General features: G+C 39.8%; 1 protein-coding gene across 14 annotated transcripts in view; it reads right to left on the reverse strand.

Moving 5' to 3' along the window:
• Nucleotides 1-26,911, reverse strand: part of LOC136851228 (uncharacterized) — a 354,709-nt gene that overhangs the window by 17,762 nt on the left and 310,036 nt on the right. For all 14 annotated transcript variants that reach the window (XM_067125171.1, XM_067125164.1, XM_067125170.1 and 11 more), the window contains one exon: nucleotides 19,557-19,773. In XM_067125171.1, the coding sequence (XP_066981272.1) occupies nucleotides 19,557-19,773 (217 nt within the window). The remainder of the gene's footprint in view (nucleotides 1-19,556; nucleotides 19,774-26,911) is intronic.

The raw sequence follows: 26,911 nt of genomic DNA on the forward strand, positions 1-26,911 counted from the left end.
CATTGAAGTCACAAGCATTACTGATACTGGCCTAACTCTCACGTCTGTATAAAAGTTGCCATTAGTGAATTTATAGCATATAGAAGTATTGGCACCGTTGTTTCGAATCATTATTACCATAACAGTGGTGCGTAATTCTGCTTCACACTGAAGCTCAATCCGTCCACCTCCCCAAACCTGTTTTACTTCACACTGAAGCTCAATCCGTCCACTAAGGGTTAAAGGACATTGGTAGCTTAATGCTTGTATATATATACAAATATATATATATATATATATATATATATATATATATATATATATATATATATATATATATATATACTGTATATATATATATATATATATATATATATATATATATATATATATGTATATATTTACATATATATAGTTACTTTTGCAACCCGTGGTTCTTAAATTAGGGAATTCTAGATAGCATTGCTAATGGGGCCGCAGAAGCATAAAACAAGAAAAGAGGGGGGAAAGGGAATTTTAAGGTCGCCAGTGTTAGCTTGAGTAAGTAAATATTAGTTTATTTACAGCTTACAGAATATATTAACAGCAACGGAATGCAAGGCATCACTTGATTAAACAGAATCAATCCACTGAGGAAATAATTTGCAAAGGGGGAATCTGTCTCCAGAGAAATAAGTTATTGCTGACGTCAACAGTTGCGTCAGTGTGGAATTCATGCACACTTGTTTCAGGAAACTTACACTAATCAATTAACACTGGACACTGACTCCTGAAAGGCAGGGAGATGTTTGATGAGTACAAATTAACCTCAATATGCCTCTCTTATGAATATAGATAAAGAACAAGATTCGAGGAGGTAGTTGATTCACTTCTATTACTGCCAAGGGGAATAATTACTTCATCAATTCACTTAATTTAAGAAAGTATTTTACACGGAATAATGAAAGGTGAAAAGGTCGAGGGAAAAGATAAAGGTTAAGGGCAGATTCCTCTCTGTTTCCAGACATACCTAATGCAATTTGGGTATGCTTTTAGCAAAAGCATGAGTGGGCTCTCCCTTCCTTTAGGAGATTTGAGGAAGGCTAGATCAGTGGGGCCCTGGTGAGCCCTCACAGACAAGAGGTGGTCCACCCATAAGAAGCTTTGGTTAAGGACCTGGGAAGGAGGTCTGGCCTGAACAGCCTCTCTCTCGCTACTGACTTGTTTTGAACAGCCCTCAACATCTATTTCTCACCAACCGGGTGCCCCTTGGCGATTTCTCCTTGTATGACTCTGAACACAAAAGTAATCTGTGAGAAGGGAGCAGAAAACAGGAATTTTGAAAGGGTTCAGCCCAGTAAATCACCCAGGTGTTCTTTCTGGAGAGATATTAGAGAGGTGAGACAATGGGCTTGGACTCTGAGCCCTTAAAAGTACCCTTTGACTCCTGAAAGTTATTTAGTTATTTAAAAACTGAAATGTTCAGTTTCTTATCAGGCCTTATAGCTCCCCCTTTAAACAGGCCTTCCAGGCCCTTTTGGGTTAGAAGGTCTGTACAAGAGGGCAGCTGCCAGATGAAACTGAACCTAACCTTCTCAAGTATGGCACTTTACTTTACTTTAAAGATAAATTAAGGTAAGAGTACCTAAGAATCGGCTCTATCTAAGGCTACGAGCAAGGTGCTTACGTTCATTTAAGGAATGTACTGTCTGTTGGGCTGGCTAAATCTAGGAAGTCTATCAATTAACTAACTGAATGTCACACAGACTTAGCTAATGCAGGACCATCAAAATTATAAACTAGTTCACAAGCAGATGATATATCCCTAAGATAAATGAAAAGTGTTTCTAAAACATTTTAAAAATAAGTGGGAATGTTTAGCTGTACCCAATATTTGATAATAATAAAAATAAATTTAAGGTTAATTTGGGCAAATGGTAAAATTAAATTCAAAATGGTTGATTATAATTAAATTCCATCATATACAAACACAACTAACTAAGGTAGGAGACAACCTAGGCATCCTTCTCTAGGCAAAGTATGTACCAGGATTTCTCTTGTACACGAGTGCCATGAGAGCTCGTTGGCTCTGTTAACTACCTGGACCTTCTATGCTCCCTACCCCTCTTCTTCCTTGGTTTCCTTCGAACCTTAGGCTGAGGTCTTCTTGCTGGAACCTGGACATGCGGCCCCAGAGGAGGCTGAGAAAACCCTTGGGCCTGGTCTGGGCCTGCAATAAAACTACCCTCAGAACATAGACCTGGAGTGACTGGGTTAGACATCAACTGGCGAAACAGACACTGAGCTGGCTACTGCCTTGGCTGCGGTGACAACCAGGACAGCGGTGGTGCCAGCTAGTTCTGCTAAATTGTGTTGCATGGCCTCCACATCAGTTACCAGCTTAAAAATGACTTCTCAAAGAGGATCGTCCACCAGAATCTTGTCTTCTGAGGACAATGATGAAGAAGAAGAAGAGGTGTATGTAGCTGCGAGAGGTTCGCAGGTTGCAAGAACCAACTCAGGAATGGGATGTGAGGCCGCGCCGGGGAACAAGCTTCTGCTGCAGTCAAGGGAATCCGGGAGAGACCCTACTGAAATTCGGGCTGGCTCTGAGCCGGGCACTGGTAGTGGGGCCAGGCAGGTAAATGAGAGGGTCGCCAGATTGGGATCTCCTGAAGGAAAATCGACAGTGTGCTCTGGCACTAACTCTAAGGCAGGCTCAGGGACAGGATTTGGAGAGGAGACGTAAGTGGCATCAGGGCCAAAAGTGCTGGATGTTCCTTTGGGTACATGCTTCAAAGAGCCAGAATCTGAATCTGGTGCAGGCTCAATAACCGGGCTGGGCAGAGCAAAATATCAATAAATTGTAAAATTAAAATCCCGCAAAGTCACAAAACAGCTTACCAATGTACATAAACACCTCAGTTCAATTCCCCCTCCCCTCTCTCTCTCTCTCTCTCTCTCTCTCTCTCTCTCTCTCTCTCTCTCTCTCTCTCTCTCTCTCTCTCTCATTCTACATATCCTTTAATGAAAAACAGCAAAATATTAATGAAATGTTATTTCACTTACAGAATCCATTTTTACTGTATTATATTGATCTATTTCTTAAGGCCTGATACTCATGGAAATATATATGTATAAATATATATATATATATATATATATATATATATATATATATATATATATATATATATATATATATATATATGACTCAGGCACAAAATCTCCCTCATACGAAGGGACAGAGTTCCCTATGGAGCTATCGTCAATAGACGAAAACTCTTCACGATCGAGGGAGTAAATAAATTTAAAATGATACTCCCTACGGTCCAATTGAGAGTCACAAGACCTCAGCAATCAAAAATTTGCAATCTTGCAGTAACAAGCCATCTCCCCGGAGGCTATGACGTCATCCTGGGACAGGACTTTCAGTCCTCAAAGAAATCACGACAATCCAGGGGTCCACGTGCCCCAACTCATTCCTCGGGTGCGAGTAATCCTCCCCTGCTTCTCCCTCAGTCAAGACTGGCGCCCCCTGGGTACCAGGAGGACGTGCAGTCCCTACCAGTGCAACCTGAGTACGATGTACAGTGGCCCCTCGATCGGCTCCCGATCCAATTCCAGTGCCCGGCCTTGCCTCAGTGCCAGCGCCAGGGTCCCAATCAGATCTCCCTCCTGGAGATGCCAAATTCCTGCCAGTGCCACTTGCATGCACCGAGCAGTGCCAAGCACCGTCCGTCCTGACCGACGAGCACAAGAAACTTCTGATAGTGCCTGACTGCCTTAGTGCCAGCGCCAGAGCACAACCCCGATCTTCATTCAAGGGATCCAACTCAGGACCCCCTCTCTTCTCCCGGCCTGGCACCGTTACCAGCGTCGGTAAGAGAGACGGTTCCCCTCGACCACAGCGGAAGTTCACCTAAAGGTGCGGCCTCGCAACCCGTGCCTGAGCTGGTCATTGATACCTGCGAGTCGTCCATGGCCCTGCCGACCATTACTGCTTTCTCGCCGCCCACCGCAGATACCCTTGTGAGTCAGGATTCTGCCATATCTCACTTGGTTGATGAACTCAAAGAGCTGCGACGGATCATGGTAGAACTAGCGAGGAAGACTCCTGCGTCAGCTGTCGCAGCAGCTGGCCCAGGTGGCACTCCACGCCTGCCTCTGGTCTCGGGCCCTCCGCTTCCCCGGCCGAGTAAGAAAGGTTCGTGGCTGAATTACCATGGGTGTGGGAATTTCCAGGTAGTTTACAAAGAGCTCTAGAGCTCCCCTGGCACCTGTGCCACCATTTCATCTTTCGAAGGTCTTGGCAGCTCTAATCCAGAGGAGGATGTTAAGACACTCCACTATCTTCTTCCGTTCCTCTAGAACTTCTATCCCTTATCCTTCTCTATTAATCTTTTCTTAAATTATCACCACAAGAAGCAATTAAATACGGGATACCATTCCCCTCAAAATGTATAAATCATTGAGAATAACAGAGTGGGAAGTGGCACGCCCTTGCGCCCCTACCTTGGCACAGGGCATGCATGTCAGCTCTTCCTGAAGGAGTCGCGCCCTTTGGGTTCCCTTTTTTCAGCCCTGGGGCTGAGAGATAGTCCGGGCCGTAATTTATGGGTGAAGGACGATAAATTCCCGCATATCACAATAAATACCTCACTCTATTACCTTTGGTTTTTCTGCCAACATCATTTACTCTTTTAGTTATTTGTTTACCTTTCTCTCTTAATGAATCGCAAGTCATAGACTCCTGCCATTGTGATTTTAAATGACCCCTTCATAAAATCTGAGAGACGTGTTCCACCTTTCATATGCTGTCACGTTTTCATTCGTAACATCCTGTTAATTTTTCCTTTTGTTATTTTTTTTCTCTTTCCTTCGAAGAACTCTGTTTTGTCCCAGACCCCTCATCTTTTCTCTGCTCATCCCATCATAACATTGAGTGAGTATCTATTTATAGCCATACTCGAGTTGTGGGCAGTGGACCATAAAATTAGCATGGTTTAAAGTTAGTGAATTAAAACTCACGAATACTCTCGCTCGGCCACCACTGTCACAATCCCCAGAGTAAGGGTCAGCTGTCAGCTGTCGAGTTGGCGAATTATGTATCATTACAATATCACGTAAAGGGGATGTCATTTACAAATATAAACGCTGTTTTATCATTTACACAGCCTCTTCAAGGCATACTGTACTAACTGCATGCCTTGTTGATTTAGAATTAAGGAACTAATATGTAAATTAATTCTTAAATTTTGTCTTCTGCCTCAAAATTATCTTGTCCTCGTAATCTTAAAGTAACGTATACCGTAAATTTGAAGAAATTAATGGGCCATGTTAAAGGAGTTTAGTATTAATGTGTTGGAAGTATTTTCCATTTTGCGTGGGGATAGAGTAAAGTAAAAGCTTTTCCATTTCTTGTTGGGAGAAGAGTAAAGTAAACCAGCTGTGTCGACTTCTTGGATATCAACATACAAGCCTGAATGAAGGCTCATATGTTATCTTCCGTGGGGAGCTATTATAATCTACCAGAAGTCGTGCACAGCGCGCCTCCCCTACCTAATTTACCCTTTGTTTATTGAGAACCGCATGGCCGATCGTATTTGACCTAGAAATCAGAGCACGGTTATCAACATTCCGATCTGTCCTTCTTTTACCTGGAACACATATTGGAGATGACATGGATAAAAAGGGGGAAGGAGAGGACACTACATGCCATTCCCTTCAGAAGATTAACCCAACTAAGCTTCTTAAAACGGCCTTTCTAAAGGCAGATTAAGCTGCTGAATTGTCTTAACTCTGCAGGCCACAGAATCGCTGAACACCTGGCCAGTGACACACTGTTTGCACACAGCTCCTACCCCTGGCCGCGTGTCTTAAAAGGAAGAGAAGCAGTTAAGCAGTTAGTTAGTAGCGTGAGTAGGAGCCATGCAGTAGCAGTCATAGGGGGACAGCCATACACGCGGGCGAGCGGTACCGTTGCTGAGAGACCATTCATTTCCCCCGTCCGACTCCAGTCATCCTCAAGGGACAGCGTGCATCGTCAGTGATTGCCCCTCGTCCTTCTTCATCAGAGACCCGCTTCCCCTAAGGTAAAGTGCGAGTGAAGACTTTTCAGTCACGACAGTTTGCCCTTTAGAAAGTTTGGAGCACCAGCACTTCACTTCTGCCCTTGTGCCAGTTTATCCAGTGCCATTTTCAATGTCCTGTGTTCGAGTGTAAAGTGGTAATTCATTCCTTGAGTCTTTGGCACCCTCAGTGCAAACTCGAGTCATATTCGGTGTTATATTGTTCCTTTACTGGCGTGTAATGTGTAAATCTCTCTTGCAGAGGGACCTATTCGCAGTGGACTCATCTTGGATTGTGCCTTGCCTTTAGTCAAGACTCCAGTAGAAGGATCTTCAGGCGTTGCAAGCCCTTTATCAATTTACTTATCCATTTTCCCTTCAAATGCTTGCTTTTGTAAATATAATTCTTTAATTTATCCCAAGTGTTTATGTAACATTTCCTTATGAAGTAGAGCCTTCAGCTCCTAAATTCTCCCCTTTTTCTTATTTTTTTACGATTTCCCTTTACGCAAGTCAGAACTCCAAGGCCAATTAAATAAAGTTTCCGTTGCCGGCCTACCATAAACCCAGGGAAATAAAATATATATATAAACCTAGGAAATATATATATATATATATATATATATATATATATATATATATATATATATATATATATATATATATATATATATATATATATATATATATATATATATATATATATATATATATATATATATATATATATATATATATATATATATATATATATATATATATATATATATATATATATATATATATATATATATATGTGTGTGTGTGTGTGTGTGTGTGTGTGTAAAAGGCGAAGGTAGAAATCACATCACACACATCTTGAAGGGGAGAAAGACGCATAAGCATTGATTTGGGCATTTATACTTCCAGCATTTTGTAATGGTCTTAATTACATCATTAGGGTTCTTTGAAAAGATATGAAAATGTAAATCAATGGAATGAGGTTGTAAAATCATTTAAAAGCCACTTTAACATCAATAAAAGTAATATAATTTAAACCGAATTGAAAATTTACAATTCATGCATCAAATAATTAATAATTTCGTCACCTAATGTAGAAATATTACAAAATAAAAATAATAAAGGCATCACACCTTATTTATATAGAAAATAGAGTTGAATTGAACAGGCTCCAAAAGAATATCCATTCACATAAAGCACGTTATAACTATATAGTTGAGGTAGAAGGGTAACAAGATAAGTAATAGCAGGAGAAAAGTTAAAAACGATGTTGTCAGAAGCTGTGACTAATTAATTAAGCAGTAATTTTGAACCAAATATAAGAGATTTAAATAAGACAGAAACCTTATGACGGGAAACTATGGTAAAAGATATATACACACATACACAAGCATATATATATATATATATATATATATATATATATATATATATATATATATATATATATATATATATATATATATATATATATGAAATTTTTATCACACCGTGATTTATATATAATCATGAAGCTACAAATGTCGCAATATCAAATTCACGCTACCTCGAATATCTCCGATGGAGGATTATCACTGAAGGGGAATTTATAAGTGATAAATGGATTGGTACTGCAGGGTCACGAACCCTCGACACAGAACTTACCCAGCAACTCCAGTCGACGTTACCACAACGAGTAAAAAGGTACAGCAGACTCAGCATTGACTTATACCTCTCTTGATAGCTCAGTGGTAACGTCGACTCGAGTTGCTGGGGAAGTTCTGTGTCCGGCAGTGCCAATCCATTTATCACTTATAAATTTCCCTTCGGTGATAATTCTCCATTGGAGATATTCCCGAGGTAGCGTGAATTTGATATTAAGCGACATTTGTAGCTTCATGATTGTATATAGATCACGGTGTGATAAAAAATTTCATAATAAGAGCTGTGTGTTCCAAATGTACCGATGAACTATCATGGCGGAGGTGGGTTAATGCTGAGGCTAAGTACAACTTCCTTGCTCACGACTGGTAAAAAAGGTACAGCAGACTCGGCATTGACTCATACCTCTCTTGATAGCTCAGTGGTAACGTCGACTGGAGTTGCTGGGTAAGTTCTGTGTCGAGGGTCCGTGACCTGGCAGTACCAATCCATTTATCACTTATAAATTCCCCTTCGGTGATAATTCTCCATCAGAGATATTCCAGAGGTAGCGTGAATTGATGAATTTGATTGATTATATATACATACATTTATAGCTTCATGATTATATATATATATATATATATATATATATATATATATATATATATATATATATATATATATATATATATATATTATTATATATATATATATATATATATATATATATATATATATATATATATATATATATATATATATATATATATATATATATATATATATATATATATATATATATATATATATATATATATATATATATATATATATATATATATATATATATGCTATATGGTTATTGCTTCGGATCGCTAATACCTAAGAACCTTATGGGGAAAATATCAGAGAGTAGGGAGTACAGGCAGGCCCACAAGCAGACGAGAGTTTTAGCAATAATCAATCTCACCCTCTTCAAGGGACGGGCTATATGTGTCCCAAAGGGACACACTTGGACCTAGACCTCTTTCCTTGACCCTTAATGGACGGGCATCATCATATAAGTATCTTCAACAGGTTTTGAGTGATGGACAGGCTAACTCATATGAGTGTTAACATTACGTGCCATACGATTTGGCTGACTTTAGCGGGAGAGATGTTCATAGCACTTCAGTGGTTGATACATGACTTATGGCAACTGCGTAGCTCAGCAGTGACAGGACGGTAGGGGGATTAGTGTGCCCTGAGACTTGATGGAGAAATGTGTTGCCCCTCTGTATCCCATGCCCATGTCTTTTTATTTATTTGCTCATAAATATACCCAGGGATTGCTGTTGGTTTTAGATCTTATCTTTTATGATAGTATGTCAGCTATAATTGTAATTTTGCAAAGAAAATTGCAAGTAAATATTAGAAAAAAAACATGTAATCTCACAAAAAGTCACTGCATCTCCCCATTTCAGTAAATCTCGTAAATATTTTACAACAAATATGCTCAGAATTTGCTACTGATTTTAGTTCTTCTCTGTTAAGATATTGAGTGAGCGATGATTATAATTTTACAAAATAAAATAAATTATTAGAAAAAACATGTAAAACTTGGTAAAATCAGCATATTTTTACAAGTATCTTGTAAAAGGGGCCCCACACAAGGTTGTAATTAGTCACTTTCAACTTCCCGTGGAAGGTAGGGAAAAATTTTTAGAATTTTTTTTCTTACACCATGTACATTTGCATATCTTCCTCTTTCCACTGATATTTTCTTCTTAAACTGCCCAACCTTAAAGTTTGCCCAGTCTGGGGATATGTTTAATGTATATTTAGCTCATCCCTCAAAGGGTTAATCCACAGGTATGTGCCGACCTTGCAGCCCGAAGCAATGCCTCAAGCAACAACCGAAGCCATATAGGGCGAGGGTAGCCTCCATCTTGAGTTCAGTACAGTTCAGTCGATACTCAGCCATGGGTAATCTCTGCCCAAATCAGCCCCAAGCCTGTGGAACTCACATTTTTTCACACACTGGATTGATTGTGCCATTCCCGGACATCACAGATAAACTTTGATCACCTTGACATAACACTGTGTGTGCAAGCAATAACGGGAAGCAAAGATGGTATGTGCCCCGGAAGGGAAATTGGTTGGCCAGTGTCTTTTTCTTTGGCTAATTTTCTATCATCTCTCTCTCTCTTGCATTTCATCACTTAGGTAAATTCCTTGTCTCTTTGAACAACTACCTGCTAAACCCAGCATGTAATTCCTTGAACAGTGCATAAAGTAATTCTCGCCCCTGCTAAGAAGTGAGTAGAGTAAGGGAATTCCCTCCAAACTTTGCATTAACTCACCCATAGAGAGATTGCGTTTAGTAAGTCTCATCTGGAATTGTATCATTTCCAGGAGTGCTATCAGCGCAGTTACCTATGTAGCTGTGCCTCTGTGTTCCTGATTGCCTGAGGAAATCTGCCCATACTGAGGCTGATAGAAGTTCATTTCCAGTTGACTTAGGACCACTTGCAAGTGGCCAACATTTGTAAATTTGATGCGTTGTCATTCACTCAGTGATTGCTGTTGTGTCCTTTCTCCATTTGTTTTTTTAGCGAGTGTCCAAATTCTTTCTGGTTAAATTTACCATGTTGTGTTTGTAAATAATAAACCAGTGTTAAGAAACACACTTTCACTTGGCGACCTTTCCAGTTATTACTAATTCTTTCATTTTATCAGTTTGTGGGCTTATGAGGGGTTTTTGTAAGGTTAAAATTATTAACTTAAATTACAATGCACAGTCGTCTCCTCGTAAACCATGACAGTGGTGACTTTGCCAGGATGATTGCTATTTATTAGGAATTAGATGTAGAGTAAGCCACCATCTGAGAGTAACTGTTATCTGTCAAAACACACCACTGCACTGGCAGTATATTCATAATACTCACTGCTTTTATATTTGCATAAGTAATTACCATCACTGTAATGGCTGTCTTTTCATTGTAGCTTTGAGGATGCAAACGTTATGTACCTCTTCTTTTAACAAAAATAGCTCTGCTATTATCTTTATTTACAAAAGTAGTAACTCCTATTGTGAAGAAAGCAATCTATAATTACTTATTCTTAAGTTACATTTTGTTTATTTCATTTGAGAGATTTTTTCTTAAGTTATCCTTTGTTACCGATTATTGTTGGGAACATGTGTCATTAAGCTTGGCATATGAGTTGATTCAAATATGACCATTGCCTTTAAATAACCGAGTGCTTCAAGTCAGAAAACCTGAATTTAAGTGTCAGATATTAATCTCTGGAATCACGTTTTATATAAAGCCACTGTCTTGCGAGCGTTGATTTTCTGCTACACCTTGGACAAGCGAATATAATTATTGCTTCAAGTAAAGCAAACCCATTTGACGTACTAGGCAGCATTTTACTGGGGTTTTCCAGTCTCATTATACATCCCAGTTGTGAAATTTAAAAGCTGATTCTCAGCCCATACTTGCCATTGTGCTTATTGTGCTAATTGTATTTTCTTTTCTTTTGTATTCCAAATGGCTCATTCTCGTGCCATTATTGTACTGCATGTTTATTTGATTAATTTCACTTTGTTCTATTGAACACCACCTCTGCGTCCGTGGGCAAGTTAAACATTTTTCTGTGTTTTATACACCAAAGTACGTTGTGCCATCGTCCAATATGTGCCATTTAATTATTTGCCTTAAGCACTCTGCATAACTGGCTTGACTATTGATTGCCTCGTGTAAGCTCAACCAAACTGTTCTTTGTGAACCAAGCCCACTGTTCTTTGTAACAGTCACTGTTCCTTGTGAACCAGTCTGCACATTTTTTTGTGCCTTGCAAACCCATTAATTGCACTTATGTGCCTTCAAATTATTCAGTTCTTCAGAACTCAGTCACATCTATGGTAAATCTCATAGTGTGTCATACCTCTGTTCTTTGGAACCACATTGCACTTTTAGTGCCAATGCCATTCCCATCACCAGGAGGCATTCACGAGCCTTGTGTATGAACTACAAGCAAACAGCACATCAAGTGCCAACAAAAAAAACTTTGCTTCCAAACATTGCATGTGTTCTACTTCATGTGGAGTGCATTTCATTTCGTGCAATTGAATGTATGGTCATCCTAAGGTTTTAACATTTCTGGGGAAGATCAGACCCCACTCTAAGCATCAGCAACATGTCTGCTGCTGAGGAAATAAAAAATGTCACTTATGGGCCTGAAGGCACCTGATCTAGTAATTTAGATTCAAGACCAGATCCATACTGCTAGCAAAGAGAGAAGCGAAAGGGAAGAACAGGAGCGCCAAGAGAAAGAAAAGGAGCACTAAGAGAGAATAGAAAGTGAAGAAAAGGAGCGCCAAGAGAGAATAGAAAGTGAAGAAAAGGAGCGCCAAGAGAGAATAGAAAGGGAAGAAAAGGAGCGCCAAGAGAGAATAGAAAGGGAAGAAAAGGAGCACCAAGAGAGAATAGAAAGGGAAGAAAAGGAGTGCCAAGAGAGAATAGAAAGGGAAGAAAAGGAGTGCCAAGAAAGAATAGAAAGTGAAGAAAAGGCGTGCCAAGAGAGAATAGAAAGGGAAGAAAAGAAGTACCAAGAGAGAATAGAAAGGGAAGAAAAGGAGCGCCAAGAGAGAATAGAAAGGGAAGAAAAGGAGTGCCAAGAGAGAATAGAAAGGGAAGAAAATGAGTGCCAAGAGAGAATAGAAAGGGAAGAAAAGGAGTGCCAAGAGAGAATAGAAAGGGAAGAAAAGGAGCACCAAGAGAGAATAGAAAGGGAAGAAAAGGAGCGCCAAGAGAAAATAGAAAGGGAAGAAAAGGAGTGCCAAGAGAAAATAGAAAGGGAAGAAAAGGAGCGCCAAGAGAGAATAGAAAAGGAAGAAAATGAGTGGCAAGAGAGAATAGAAAGGGAAGAAAAGGAGTGCCAAGAGAAAATAGAAAGGGAAGAAAAGGAGCGCCAAGAGAGAATAGAAAAGGAAGAAAATGAGTGGCAAGAGAGAGTAGAAAGGGAAGAAAAGGAGTGCCAAGAGAAAATAGAAAGGGAAGAAAAGGAGCGCCAAGAGAGAATAGAAAAGGAAGAAAAGGAGCGCCAAGAGAAAATAGAAAGTGAAGAAAAGGAGTGCCAAGAGAGAATAGAAAGGGAAGAAAAGGAGTGCCAAGAGAGAATAGAAAGGGAAGAAAAGGAGCGCCAAGAGAGAATAGAAAGGGAAGAAAAGGAGCACCAAGAGAGAATAGAAAGGGAAGAAAAGGAGTGCCAAGAGAGAATAGAAAGGGAAGAAAAGGAGCGCCAAGAGAGAATAGAAAGGGAAGAAAAGGAGTGCCATGAGAGAATAGAAAGGGAAGAAAAGGAGCGCCAAGAGAGAATAGAAAGAGAAGAAAAGGAGCGCCAAGAGAAAATAGAAAGGGAGGAAAAGGAGCACCAAGAGAGGATAGAAAGGGAAGAAAAGGAGCGCCAAGAGAAAATAGAAAGGGAAGAAAAGGAGCGCCAAGAGAAAATAGAAAGGGAAGAAAAGGAGTGCCAAGAGAGAACAGAAAAGGAAGAAAATGAGTGGCAAGAGAGAATAGAAAGGGAAGAAAAGGAGCGCCAAGAGAAAATAGAAAGGGAAGAAAAGGAGTGCCAAGAGAGAACAGAAAAGGAAGAAAATGAGTGGCAAGAGAGAATAGAAAGGGAAGAAAAGGAGCACCAAGAGAGAATAGAAAGGGAAGAAAAGGAGCGCCAAGAGAGAATAGAAAGGGAGGAAAAGGAGCACCAAGAGAGGATAGAAAGGGAAGAAAAGGAGTGCCAAGAGAAAATAGAAAGGGAAAAAAGGAAAGAAAAAAGGAGCGCCAAGAGAGAATAGAAAGTGAAAGGGAAAAAAAGGAGTGCCAAGAGAGAATAAAAAGGGAAGAAAATAGAAAGGGAAGAAAAGGAGCACCAAGAGAGAATAGAAAGGGAAGAAAAGGAGTGCCAAGAGAGAATAGAAAGGGAAGAAAAGGAGCGCCAAGAGAGAGAAAATAGAAAGGGAAGAAAAGGAATAGAAAATAAAAAGAGAAAATAGAAAGGAAGAAAAGGAATGCCAAGAGAAAATAGAAAGGAAGAAAAGGAGCACCAAGAGAGAATAGAAAGGGAAGAAAAGAGAGAATAGAAAGCAAGAGAGAATAGAAAGAAAAGAAAAGGAGTGCCAAGAGAGAATAGAAAGGGAAGAAAAGGAGTGCCAAGAGAAAATAGAAAGGGAAGAAAAGGAGCGCCAAGAGAAAATAGAAAGGGAAGAAAAGGAACGCCAAGAGAAAATAGAAAGGGAAGAAAAGGAGCACCAAGAGAGAATAGAAAAGGAAGAAAAGGAGTGGCAAGAGAGAATAGAAAGGGAAGAAAAGGAGTGCCAAGAGAGAATAGAAAGGGAAGAAAAGGAGTGCCAAGAGAGAATAGAAAGGGAAGAAAAGGAGTGGCAAGAGAGAATAGAAAGGGAAGAAAAGGAGTGCCAAGAGAGAATAGAAAGGGAAGAAAAGGAGTGCCAAGAGAGAATAGAAAGGGAAGAAAAGGAGCGCCAAGAGAAAAGAAAGTGAGCGCCAAGAGAGAATAGAAAGGGAAGAAAAGGAAAAGATAAAGAATAGAAAAGGAAGAAAATGAGTGGCAAGAGAGAATAGAAAGGGAAGAAAAGGAGTGCCGAGAGAGAATAGAAACTGAAGAAAAGAAGAAAATAGAAAGGGAAGAAAAGGAGGGCAAGAGAGAATAGAAAGGAAGAAAAGAAAGAGAGAATAGAAAAAGAAAAGGGGAAGAAAAGAGTGGCAAGAGAGAATAGAAGAAGAAAAGGATAGAGAAATGAAGAAAAAAGGAGTGCCAAGAGAGAATAGAAAGGGAAGAAAAGGAGTGCCAAGAGAGAATAGAAAGGGAAGAAAAGGAGTGGCAAAGAGAAAGAAAGAAAAGGAAAGAGAGAATAGAAAAAGAAAAGGAGTGCCAAGAGAGAATAGAAAGGGAAGAAAAGGAAAGAGAGAATAGAAAGGGAAGAAAAGAGAGAGAATAGAAAGGGAAGAAAAGGAGTGCCAAGAGAGAAAGGGAAGAAAAGGAGTAAGAGAGAATAGAAAGGGAAGAAAAGGAGTGGCAAGAGAGAATAGAAAGGGAAGAAAAGGAGTGCCAAGAGAGAATAGAAAGGGAAGAAAAGGAGTGCCAAGAGAGAATAGAAAGGGAAGAAAAGGAGTGCCAAGAGAAATAGAAAGGGAAGAAAAGGAGTGCCAAGAGAGAATAGAAAGGGAAGAAAAGGAGTGCCAAGAGACAGAGAGACAGTGACAGCATGAGCTAGCCCTGGCACAACAGAAGGAAAGGGAGCAACAGTACCAATTAGCCTTGAAGGAGAAGGAGGCCGAAATCGAACAGGCCAAACACGACAGTACCATGGCACTGGCCCAACACCAAGCCGAAAATCCCGCCCCAGTCTTTGCGCTTTCCATTATCTCAAATATCAGCCACCTCATGCCTAAGTGGAATGAAGCAGAGCCAGAAGCATGGCTGTACCAAATAGAAAACCCCTTCTCTGAGTACAAGCCGACTGACACTGAGGCGGCCATGATTCTTGCAAAATGCAGGGACAGAAAGGGTCAGGACGCCTTAAATTCCTTAGAGAATGTCGACAAAGAAAATCTTGAAGCAGTCAGAAAGGCTGTAGTGTTTGCCTATGAAATTAAGCCTGAGCACTGGAGGCAAAGATGGCGAGATCTTCCCAAGGAGATCGAACAAACATGGTCCGACTGGTCTTACAAAGAGAACTGAGACTCACGGCAATGGATCGACGCTGTGGAGTGCCAAGAAACTGAGGATACATTAAATTGAATGCAACTTGAAGACTTCCTCTCTTATGCTTCCAGCCCTCTGGCCCTATACACAGGAGAGAAGCAGTGGAAATTATTCACCGAGTGCTGCCAACCAGCTGATGGCTATGAGACTCATACCACCAAGCCTCCAGGACTTCAAATAAGCGCATCGTTCCTCCTGACCCCACTGGCTTATCAGTCCGCCCAAGAAATAGACAATCTTCTAATCCACCCGTATGTACTAATTGTAAAAAAGTAGGGGATTTAGCAGCCCAGTGCAAAGCTAAAGGGGGATCCACGGCAAGACCCTCCTCTAATCAAAACTCCCAGACTACTCGCACTGTAACAGCTTCTTGTAGAGATTACAGTAAAGTTTATTGCCACATATCAGAAATACGGGCATTCCTCGAATTTTAAGGATTGTCCCGGAAATAAAACTCCCACAATTGTTGCTCTAGTGGACACACATTCACTCAGTTTAGGACCACCAACTGTGGGCCCAATTTATGTTGCATCTCCTCGAGGTGGTTATCGTGCTAAACAGGTCCCAGCTTTTGAAGACACTGATACTCAAATCTCCCTCATAAGGTGTAACAGTACCTCATCTTCATGGAGCAATCCTAGCTCCTGATCCAGAAAGGATGTCTACAGTTTCATCCTACTTTAATCCTTATTGTTGTACTGAAAAATTTATTTTGTACTTTGCTAAGTCTGTTCTTTAGCCCATCAAGCTGAAGAGCATGTACTAGCCATCTTAGCATTTCATTGCATTCATTTATCATATCTTGTTGCATTTTATTTCAGTTTGTAGCATGTATCATAGAGTAACTAACTCATGGGTATGTCAATATTTTCATTCTGATAGACTAGTATTATTAACATGCTTCATGTACATGTACGTTATGTCATAGATTAAATGACTCCTTTTTTAATTTAAATTATTCTCTGCGTGTAGCTAGTTATCACTTTGGTGCTGGGTTTGCTAGGGCTGTGTGAAATTAAGTTAGCTATTTTATAACATTGAGTCAATAGCATTGCCAGTTCATTTTATTCCACAAACAGTATCGTTAAATAAACGCAGACACCCCATACACTAGTGGTGGGGACATTAAGTTAAGTTAGCTAGCAAGCCCACTCCTCCTCAGGGGATAAACTAGAGTTATATATTTTAGCCTATTTCCATTCGCATGGGTAACGACCCACTGGGGGAAGTACTTAACGTAACCGATACCAGTGTCTCACTAGTGCAGACCTTCACACCCGAAAGGGAGTGGAATGTCTGCCTAAAGGGGGAGCTGTTACAGTTATTGCCACCGGATCACTAACTCTTAAGAACCTTATGTGGAAAATATCAGAGAGTAGGGGGTACAGGCAGGCCCACAAGCCTAGGTGTGAGAGGAGAGTTTTAGCAATTATCAGTCTTGCCCTCTTCAAGGGATGGGCTTTATGTGTCCCAAAGGAACACACTTGGGGTTTCCCAAAGAAGTTGGAGACTGAGTACCTAAGGATTTACCTGGGCAGGCTAACTGCTTGCATACCAGCGTGTTTTCCTCAACTTCCAGACTCAGCAGTAACCCAGATGACAGCATTTTATTCGAATTATCCTTTCTGAGTGAATATGATAGAAATAATCAACAAATGATCACGTGTGGAACAGAAATAAATTTCTGACTCACATCAGGATTGAACCCATGTCTTTCAATTGGAAAATGAGACCACTGCCAACCAAGCCATACAGGTCATAAAAGAAGTGATTGTGTGTTGATTATTTCTATCATATTTGCTCAGAAAGGATAATTCGAATGAAACGCTAGTTGGGAAGTTGGGGAAAACATGCTGGTATGCAAGCAGTTACCCTGCCCAGGTAAAGCCTTAGGTACAGTGGTACTAAGGTTCCAACTTCTTTTATGACTTGTGTGGCTTTGTTGGCAGTGGTCTTGCTTTTCAATTGAAAGACATGGGTTCAGTCCTTATGTGAGTCAGAAATTTATTTCTGTTCCACACATGACTGTGTGTTGATTATTTCTATCAAATCATTTTACCTAAGAAAGGATAGTTTGAATGAAATGCTGTCAACTGGGTCACTGCTGAGTCAGGAAGTTGGGGAAACATGCTGGTATGCAAGCAATTAGCCTGCCCAGGTAAACCTTAGGTACAGTGGTACTCACGTTCTAACTTCTTTTATGACTTGTGTAGCTTGGTTGGCAGTGGTCTTGTTTTTCAATTGAAAGACATGGCTTCAATCCTGATGTAAGTCAGAAATTCATTTCTGTTCCACACGTGATTGTGTGTTGATTGTTTTTATCATATTACCTAAGAAAGGATAATTCGAATGAAATGCTGTCAGTTGGGTCACTGCTGAGTCAGAAAGCTGGGGAAAACATGCTGGTATGCAAGCATTTACCCTACCCAGGTAAAGCCTTAGGTACAGTGGTACTCAGGTTCTAACTTCTTTTATGACTTGTGAGGCTTGGTTGGCAGCGGTCTCATTTTTCAATTGAAAGATATGGGTTTGATCCTGATGTGAGTCAGAAATTGATTTCTGTTCCACACGTGATTGTGTGTTGATTGTTTTTATCATATTACCTAAGAAAGGATAATTTGAATGAAATGCTGTCAGTTGGGTCACTGCTGAGTCGGGAAGATGGGGAAAAATGCTGGTATGCAAGCAGTTACCCTGCCAGGGTAAAGCCTTAGGTACAGTGGTACTCAAGAAGTTCCAACTTCTATTATGACTTGTGTGGCTTGTTCGGCAGTGATCTCGTTTTTCAATTGAAAGACATGGGTTTGGTCATGATGTGAGTCATATATATATATATATATATATATATATATATATATATATATATATATATATATATATATATATATATATATATATATATATATACTGTATATATAGTCACACTTTGTGTAAAGCAACAGGCCACCGCTACTTTAGAATCCTATTACAAACAGCATGACACCCATGAAGCGACAGGAAAGCTATTTTTACAACTTTTTCTGGCTACGGATTATGAAGAATAAAACAGCTCATGCTTTAGAGGCAGTAGAATGGGTATGTGTTCTGTGGTTAGGAAATAATGACTGGAATCAGTTATGACTAAGAAGAATTCATGGAAAATTCATCTCTATGGATAAGAAGCTACAAAGAGCACCACTTTCGAGGCTAAGAAACAATGCAACAAGTCAGTAATCTGTATAAATAAAAATGTATGTATGTATGTGTGTGTTTGTATGTTCCAGCATAACTCTGAAATGCATTGACCAATTTCAACAAAACTTGGTATACATATGACTTACTATCTGGAAAAGAATACTGTGGGGGTAAGACATCAATGGCACCAAAGGGGGTGGGGGTTGGGAAGGGGGTGACAGAGAGAGAGAGAGAGAGAGAGAGGGAGAGGAAGTAAGAGAGAGAGGGTAGAGGGGGTGCTAGGGAGAAGAAAGAGGGAAAGAGACTCAAAGAGAGAGAGTGAGAGGGAGAGGCAGTAAGAGAGAGAGAGTAGAGGGGGTGCTAGGGAGAAGAGAGAGAGAGAGAGAGAGAGAGAGAGAGAGAGAGAGAGAGAGAGAGAGAGAGAGAGAAGGGTGTTAAGGAGGAGAGAGAGAGAGAGAGAGAGAGAGAGAGAGAGAGAGAGAGAGAGAGAGAGAGAGAGAGAGAGGGAGAGAGAGAGAGAGAGAGAGAGAGAGAGAAGAGAGAGAGAGAAAGAGAGAGAGAGAGAGAGAGAGAGAACTTTATCAGTTGTCATTCAGAGTTATTCTGGGCAGCACCGGGTTGGTAAGCTAGTAGTATTTATAGTGCAATGAGGAAAATCTGTTAATGGTTACCAAGTTTTGTAACTTAATTGGCAATAACGTTCATAGCTAAGAGGTGATTGATTCGGTAGCACGGAAGGAATTATGGCTAACTAGTAACACTCTAACATATGTGAAGTGAGACTGTGATATCGCAAAGTTTTGAAAATGACTGTAATGTATATTGTATATCATAATGTATAATATATACTCCTTTAAGCTAAGAGATTTTGTGCAAGAAAGTAATACTTGGTTTTGTGAGTGTACACCCTAGATCTAGGAGAGACTACCTTATATTTAAGATTTATGCTTAATGTAATACCCTTACCTTTATTAGGCAGTAACCTTCCAGCCCAAGTTATCTTGTCTAAAGTTAGCTCCTGACAGAGGGAACGATGTGATGCAGTAAATGTATTTATGTAGTGAACTAGAGCCTGAGCAGCCCTCTGCACTCGCTCCTCTTCCACTTTCACAGGCTCCCAACTCAGGCAAGCACACCAGTGAGGTTCTATGAATGCATCTGCACATGTTCGGGATGTTGGAACCTATGGACAATGATGTTGCACTTTTTAATTTTTTATCTGAATAAGTTATAGCAGAAAAGCAAATTGAACTTTCATAGAATTAATTCCTATTTTCTTTCATTGGATCTGGAAATGAAGTTCAGTTTCCTAATGTATCATTATGGCATAGCTATACAGGATTCCATTACTTTTTTATCTGACAGAGAAGCCATTTCACACAATTGGGACTATTTCCTTAGCAGGTATTTAATATAATAATAATAATAATAATAATAATAATAATAATAATAATAATAATAATAATAATAATAATAATAATAATGAATAATTTTACTTTTATAAGAAAACACGTATAGGCCAGTATAACATATAGGTAAATGTTTCCATATGTGTGTGTGTGTGTGTGGAAGCAGGCATATGTTTATACATGTATATTTAAAGTGTACAACCATCAGTGTTTCTTTTATTCATTAATATGATTGATATAATTCAACATTTTATCATTATTCACTGAAATTTTCATGAACATGGAATCACCCAAACAATGTAGTCTATAGTCACATACTGGAAAAAGGCTATTCGTTTAACAAATAAACAATATTTTATAAAAGGCTATTTGTTACCTGAATATTTTAGCCCTTAAGATGTAAGTGCTCTTAACTTTACAGCCTGACAGAAAAATAGTAATTTTAAACTGTTACATCCTTGTTAAAAGTCCACACTACCAAGTACCAACATAGCTACAATTACAAAACGTGTATTGTCACACAGTATATGAGGTAAGGACTGTTAGCACCCGTAGACAATTGCTTTATAACCTTGTGTAATTGAAACACATGTATTTATAACATTTATAACACCTGAGCAACAACATATCATTGGAGGCGACTACAACTTCTGGCCGATCGTACTTGCAGCAGTGGTAATGAGGGATTGTCCTTTGAACAGCTTCTCTCTTGAAGCGAAACACTAACATAACTTTGCTTAATTGATTCTTCTTTGTCCGCTTTGAGTGACCAGAAACTTAAACCTGCCTTGTTCTTGCCTTGCTTGCCTTGCCTTGCTTCACATACCACAGGCTGCTACTTATATGATCGCCATCAGCTCTTGAAAGTTCTGGTATACACACACTTGTACACATTCATAATATTGATCAACTCAGCCAGCCAGACAAACTCTTGAATAAACAAATTATAGAAAATTTCAAAGAAAATCATAACTGGTATGCTTTTAAACAAATTAGCTGCATGGAAATCATATTAAATAACAAAGTTCTCACATAAACTCTAGAGTCTAGACTATTATATAAACAAAGGTACTATAGGGAACTTTAAAAGAAATAGTATGATTCACCACATCATTTATATTTGGACAATACACCCCACTTTAGAAATAATGATCTCATTTTTTTCCCAGCATAGTCTGCTGAAGTAATTCGAGCCATCATTGAGCCATCCTGGAATTTTCTCCACTCGAAAATTGTAGCTGTAGAGCGAGCGCTATGGCCCACCGTATGATCCTTGGACTTTCATTCTTGTACTTCTGAATGTGAGCGGCTTGCGGTCTGCCTGCATCACAAAACTCACCCCCATACAAGTACATATGGAATATCGTAACTGCAGATATCATTGGTTTGCATTGATTTTAAATCATGCAGTATCTGTGCTCACTCTTAAGTTTCCTACTTGCATAAGCAAATAGAAATATGCCATCTCTGAGCTCTGATACGAGCATGCCTCCTGGTCTTTCATTTGATACAATTGTCCTTACAATGGAAGTCCCATTGAAGCCTGGCATTCACAGTGCTGGCGTGATTCCTAAAGCTTGCTTCACTCAATCAAATGTCTTATGATGAGATTCCCTCAAATCTCTTTTGTTCAGTCATCTCTTCTTCACTGGGTTGGTTAAAAAAAACATGCATAGATACTCATAAACTTCCTGTAGTAACCAGCTGTGCATGGAATTGTCTCACTTGTGTCTTTGTCTTTGATGGTAATGCATCCTGGATCTTCAAAAGTTTCCCTTCATCCACGGTAATCCTATTACAGCTGACCTTGTGTCTGAGCAATTCCACATCACTATAGCTTGTGTAACAATTGGAGGTCAGATAGTTAGTCCTGCTGTAACTCTCTGAAATAGGTCCTTGAGTCTCTCAATGTATTCTGTCCACGATGCGGTGTGAGTTAACATGGTGTCCACAAAATGGTCATGTTCTTGGCATCAGCTAGTATCTCACTCATCATGCTGTTGACAGTCAGTGCTAGTCAACAGTGCTAAGTTCATTAATCTAAATGGCATCCTCTTGAACTGGCAACATTCATCACTTCTTCCATTGGGATCTGCCAATATCCCTTGTTCAAGTTCACTTTGGTGAAAAATGTTGTTGTTACGAGGTTTCACCATCATAGCCTTGGGATCTCCCATCATTTTGTTGTCAAATTAGATTATGGCAGTTAGTCGACAGTATTCCACATAGAACCTGTTTGATCCATCTTATTTCCTCATCATCACTTCTGGCAAACTGCATGCAGAGGTTGACCTTTCGATGAATCCTATCTCTAGCATCTCTTCAGCTTCTTCCTGGATCAATTCCATAGTGGCAAATGGTAAAGGAAACATTTTTGTCTCTGACTGGCTGCTCTGTTGTCACTTTGATGAAGTGCTCTACCAGTAAAGTCTTTCCTGGATGGCTGGTTAGTTTGTCTTGATGTTCACCACACAGTGTTTGAAAGGAGGCTCAATGGTGATGATGGCCTTTTGCTTTAAAGATGATATGATTAACACACTCAGTAGAATATAAAATATTAAATTTATTCACAGCACTATGCACGACATGTGTCACTTCAGGCGTCTTGTCTTTAGTTCTTTACTTCCAGATAATGCTAAAATAAATTCCTTCAAACTGAAATACTGAATTTTCCTTTCTACGTGAGATGACCAGGGAAGAGATATCAGGATTGCCTTATGTCTTTTGTCTGTCTGCCTGGTGTCTTTCACACTCCTTGACTAAAATATACAGTGCCCCTCAGCTCTCGATGATTTTGGTATATGCTGTGCTTACCAAAAGTAGACATTATGTAATCATGGTCAACTTAGGCAATCTTGAAATATATTGATTAAAGCTATTACATTTACATAAAACCTCTAAGAAATCGTATGTGATGAATGTGTTTTTAAACATAAATAAAAGGCCAACAAGATTTGGGTCATATTGAACAATTGTTTCTTCAAGCTAAGGTTATGCATGCAATTAAAATATATCAGTTCAATATTCCCAAACAAAACAGGAAATTCAAAAATTCATCTAATCTCAAAACAGCAACAGAGAACAGTGCTTGGGGAAAATATTACAACGCTTTCCTAATAGTATTTTGATGGTACAGTCCTTCACTGCAATCTTCTGGCAAATGTTGCAGGACCTACAAAAACTGATGTTGTTTGCAGCCATTCCTGGTCAATGGAAACAGCTGGTTATCTGATCAACAGTCTTCTTAGCTCCAAGATGACCGATGATATAATGGGCTTATGGCCAAATTCATTACTTAGTTACAATATGTCTTTAGCACTTGGATTTGCCACACATCTCCAGACTGGAAAATTCGGTATACATTGTAAACCTATAGCCTGAAAGTTTCTTCACCCTTGGTGGGTACTCTATCACTCGTGGCTCTTGCCTACTGCCTAGCTAGACTGGGATCCTTCTGCTGGGTTTATTTTTGCTGCTCCCGTCCTATGGGTGGGATGTAAGGAGATTGGACAGGAGCATGATTTTGCATTTTTCTCACTTGAACTAGGCTCTGGTCATAACTGCTACTGTCCAGGAATAAGGTCATATATAGGATTATCTATGCACACAGTATGTAACTCTCCTTTATAGTACGGGTTGTTCACATGAATCTTTGCAACAAGATATCTCCTGATAATCCTGTCAAAGAGTGCACAAAGCCATTTCTTATTATCTGTTCTCAGTTACCAAACTTTTAAGTACGAATGCATTTATACATCCTGTATCTTGTAGTAGTTATAATCCTTCGCCTACATATCCTTCACTAACTGGTAAATGACAGTGCCTCTTCCTCTCTTCTGCCAATCTGCATGCTCCTAACACAATTGATAGTTCAGGTCCATCTGCCAACTTCAGCCTACCAACTTCGATGTAATCTTCCAGCTGGAATATGTCAACATTCTCACAAATCATTATTGCAGTTACCTCCCTTGGTTTTTACACCACCATAGCACTGCTGCCTTTTGCTTCTATTTCTGCTGCCCTTACCCTTTACAAGCATGCTGCCCTTACCCTTTACAAGCACAGAGTTCTTAGCTAAATGTCCTGGTTTGGCATATATATAAAGCAACAATCTTCATTTTTGTCAGTCTGCTTCTACTTGGCCATCTTGTAGTTTATAGGTCCCTGGATACTCTACCAGACTTCTTTATTGGATTCTGACATTCCACTAAGCATGACCCATAAGTAGTGGAGCGGGTAACTACAAAAAAATAGGGGAAAAGTGCAAATGGTGATACAAGCATGAAACTTGGCTCAACTATTCTTCTTGTCCCTTGGTCTCATTATCAACCTCCGGCCACACAAAATATTTTGCCATTTTCTAAGATGGCCAACAGGCTTTCAAAATGGCATCCTGTGGATATTTGAATATTGGTATTTAATTGATTAATCACATTCAAATCTCTAAGTCACTCCCAGTTTATATTAAAATATTAAAAACAAGCCTTTATAAATGTAGGTACATCATTTCTCTGCATAGAAATATCCAAGGTGGCTGTCTCTATATCAAAAATGTCCGCCAAAATGCCAAAAATTGGTACTTAAACTCATATATGAGGCTAAAAGTCAGGTAATACATGGATTTAGGGTAACTTCAGCCTGATCAGTTCATTTTTTATAGGTTAGATATCAATTAATCCCCAGTTAATTTTCATCCTCATTTAGAAAAAAATGGGCAATAAGCTTCATGTAAAAGTGTAATAGTGTAGTGTCAATGTACTCCCAAGGCACACTGGTTGACACTATAGCTGTGAAACTCAGCATGGGATTCAGTGCTAGCTAATGGCAGAGATTTGTTATTAGTTTCCCAAATGCTGTTTAGCTAACCCCACTTCAAAGTTAAATAGCTGCACCTGAATTGACAGGATGTACCAGCGCGGGAGAACCGAGCCAAGGAAGATGGGGCTTTAGTCTTCTAGATGGTGTACAGATCAAAAGGAATTAAATAGCACTGGATGAATGATCGGGCTAGGGGTAGGATTCTGACATATCTGAGCCTAGTTGTATCCCATATCTGAAAGTGCATATATGTTTATATAGGTGGTAAAAGGATAAACCCTCGGCCTATAGAACAAAAGCAATGGCAGGACAATCTTGGAAGTCAATGTCTTTCCTGAAGGGAGATAGTACGACTAACTGGAAGTTTTGTTGCTTGTGCCAAGACGACACACGTAAAAGACTAGTTGATGCATCTGGTGCTAGCTATATTACCCTTGCTACAAACATTCCTGAATTCTATAAGTTAAATGCAATGCCTATACCATTTCATCCCAAAAGGCTTGATGAAGGTGATGGAATTCTGCAGACCTTTGAAAATAACAAAGCAACATATCATGAATCATGTATGCTGAAGTTCAAAACAACAAAACTAGAAAGGAAAAGGAAGTCATTGTGTAAGACAAAAGATGAAGATGATGCCCCATCAGCAAAATTCACACGTAGTAGCCAGAAGGCAGATGAAGAAGATGCAGAAGAATCTAAGACTGAGAAAGAAGGAATATGCTTTATTTGTGACCAACCAGCACCAATCAAAGATTTACGATTGGCCATGACATTGCCTTTACATAAAAAGCTGCAACGATGTGCCACCAACCTACTAGACGAGAAACTTCTGGCCAAGTTTAGTGCTGGAGATATTGTTTCTCAGGGCCATATGTATCACCCGTCTTGTATGACAAGTGTGTACAACAGGGAAAGGGCCTGGCTAAATTCCCAGAAAATTGGAGATGATTATGTGCAGTGCAGATATAAGATTGTGACATGCAAAACCCTTGCTGCTGCCCCAAGTGAGAGCACGTAGCCATACATCCGGTCCCCTCAACTGTTTGCGGGTAACTAACTGATCACGGACAGCAGAGCAGACACGCACATGTGTAATGCACACACTTGCTGATCCAGTAACTCTTATTATTTAAACTGTCTTTAAAAGAGGGATCTTGTATTATTTTAATACATGTTTTTCATTGCATATATATTTAACATAATGGATGGGCTAGGTCAGCCAGAAGAGACAGCAGACCGGGGGATGCCAGAAGCCAGTAGTATGGGAGCTCATGCCCTCAGTGGGAACACAGTGTTCCCCCACAGTGGGAACACCGTGGGGGAGGAGTTCGTCAAGACGTCACCGCCCTCCTCCCCCTATCCACCACTCCTTCACCCTCACTACCAGCACATCCCCTCCACCCAACTGACTGGAAAAGATTTCTTTCAACTTATTAAGTTTTTGAGGAATCTTGCTGGTATGAAGAAGAGAAAAGACGATGTGAAGATGAAGAATGAAGAGAACAAAGAAGATGTGAAGATGAAGAAAGAAGAGAACAAAGAAGACATGAAGAAGAAGATAGAAGGGCACAAGAGGAGTTATGCAGAAGAGAGGAAAATATGTGCAGAGATGAGGAAAATGGAAGAATTACAGCCCTTGTCTACCCAACCCTTCCATGCAGAAAACCCCATACCAGGTACAGAGATGGGTGCTTCTTCCTCCAGTCATCCTTCTCTTCCCCCACCACAAAAATCGATGGTGCAAACGCCGCCCCCAACTCAAGGCTGGTGCATCATTCCAAATGTCCAGGGAATGGAGACACAGATGGGATGATTATGCTATTATGGTCGATCTTTTCAAGCTTCCTAGGGGAAAACAGATGATCCAGTTGTGGATGTGCTTAGCCCTTGAGACTCAGTGTGTGTTGGAGCTAACTTTACATATCTCACCCTCCACAGATAAGTCTGTAGATGAAGTGTTGCGTGCCCTGCAGTCTTACATAAAGGGTTTATGTAATGAGGTTCTTTGCCGTAGGGAATTGCTTAGTTGCAAACAGATGGAAGGAGAATCTTTTGCAGATTTCTACGTAAGGCTTTGACGCATTCCACAGG

The sequence above is a fragment of the Macrobrachium rosenbergii genome, chromosome 23 (genome assembly GCF_040412425.1).
Source record: "Macrobrachium rosenbergii isolate ZJJX-2024 chromosome 23, ASM4041242v1, whole genome shotgun sequence".
NCBI classification, from domain to species: domain Eukaryota; kingdom Metazoa; phylum Arthropoda; class Malacostraca; order Decapoda; family Palaemonidae; genus Macrobrachium; species Macrobrachium rosenbergii.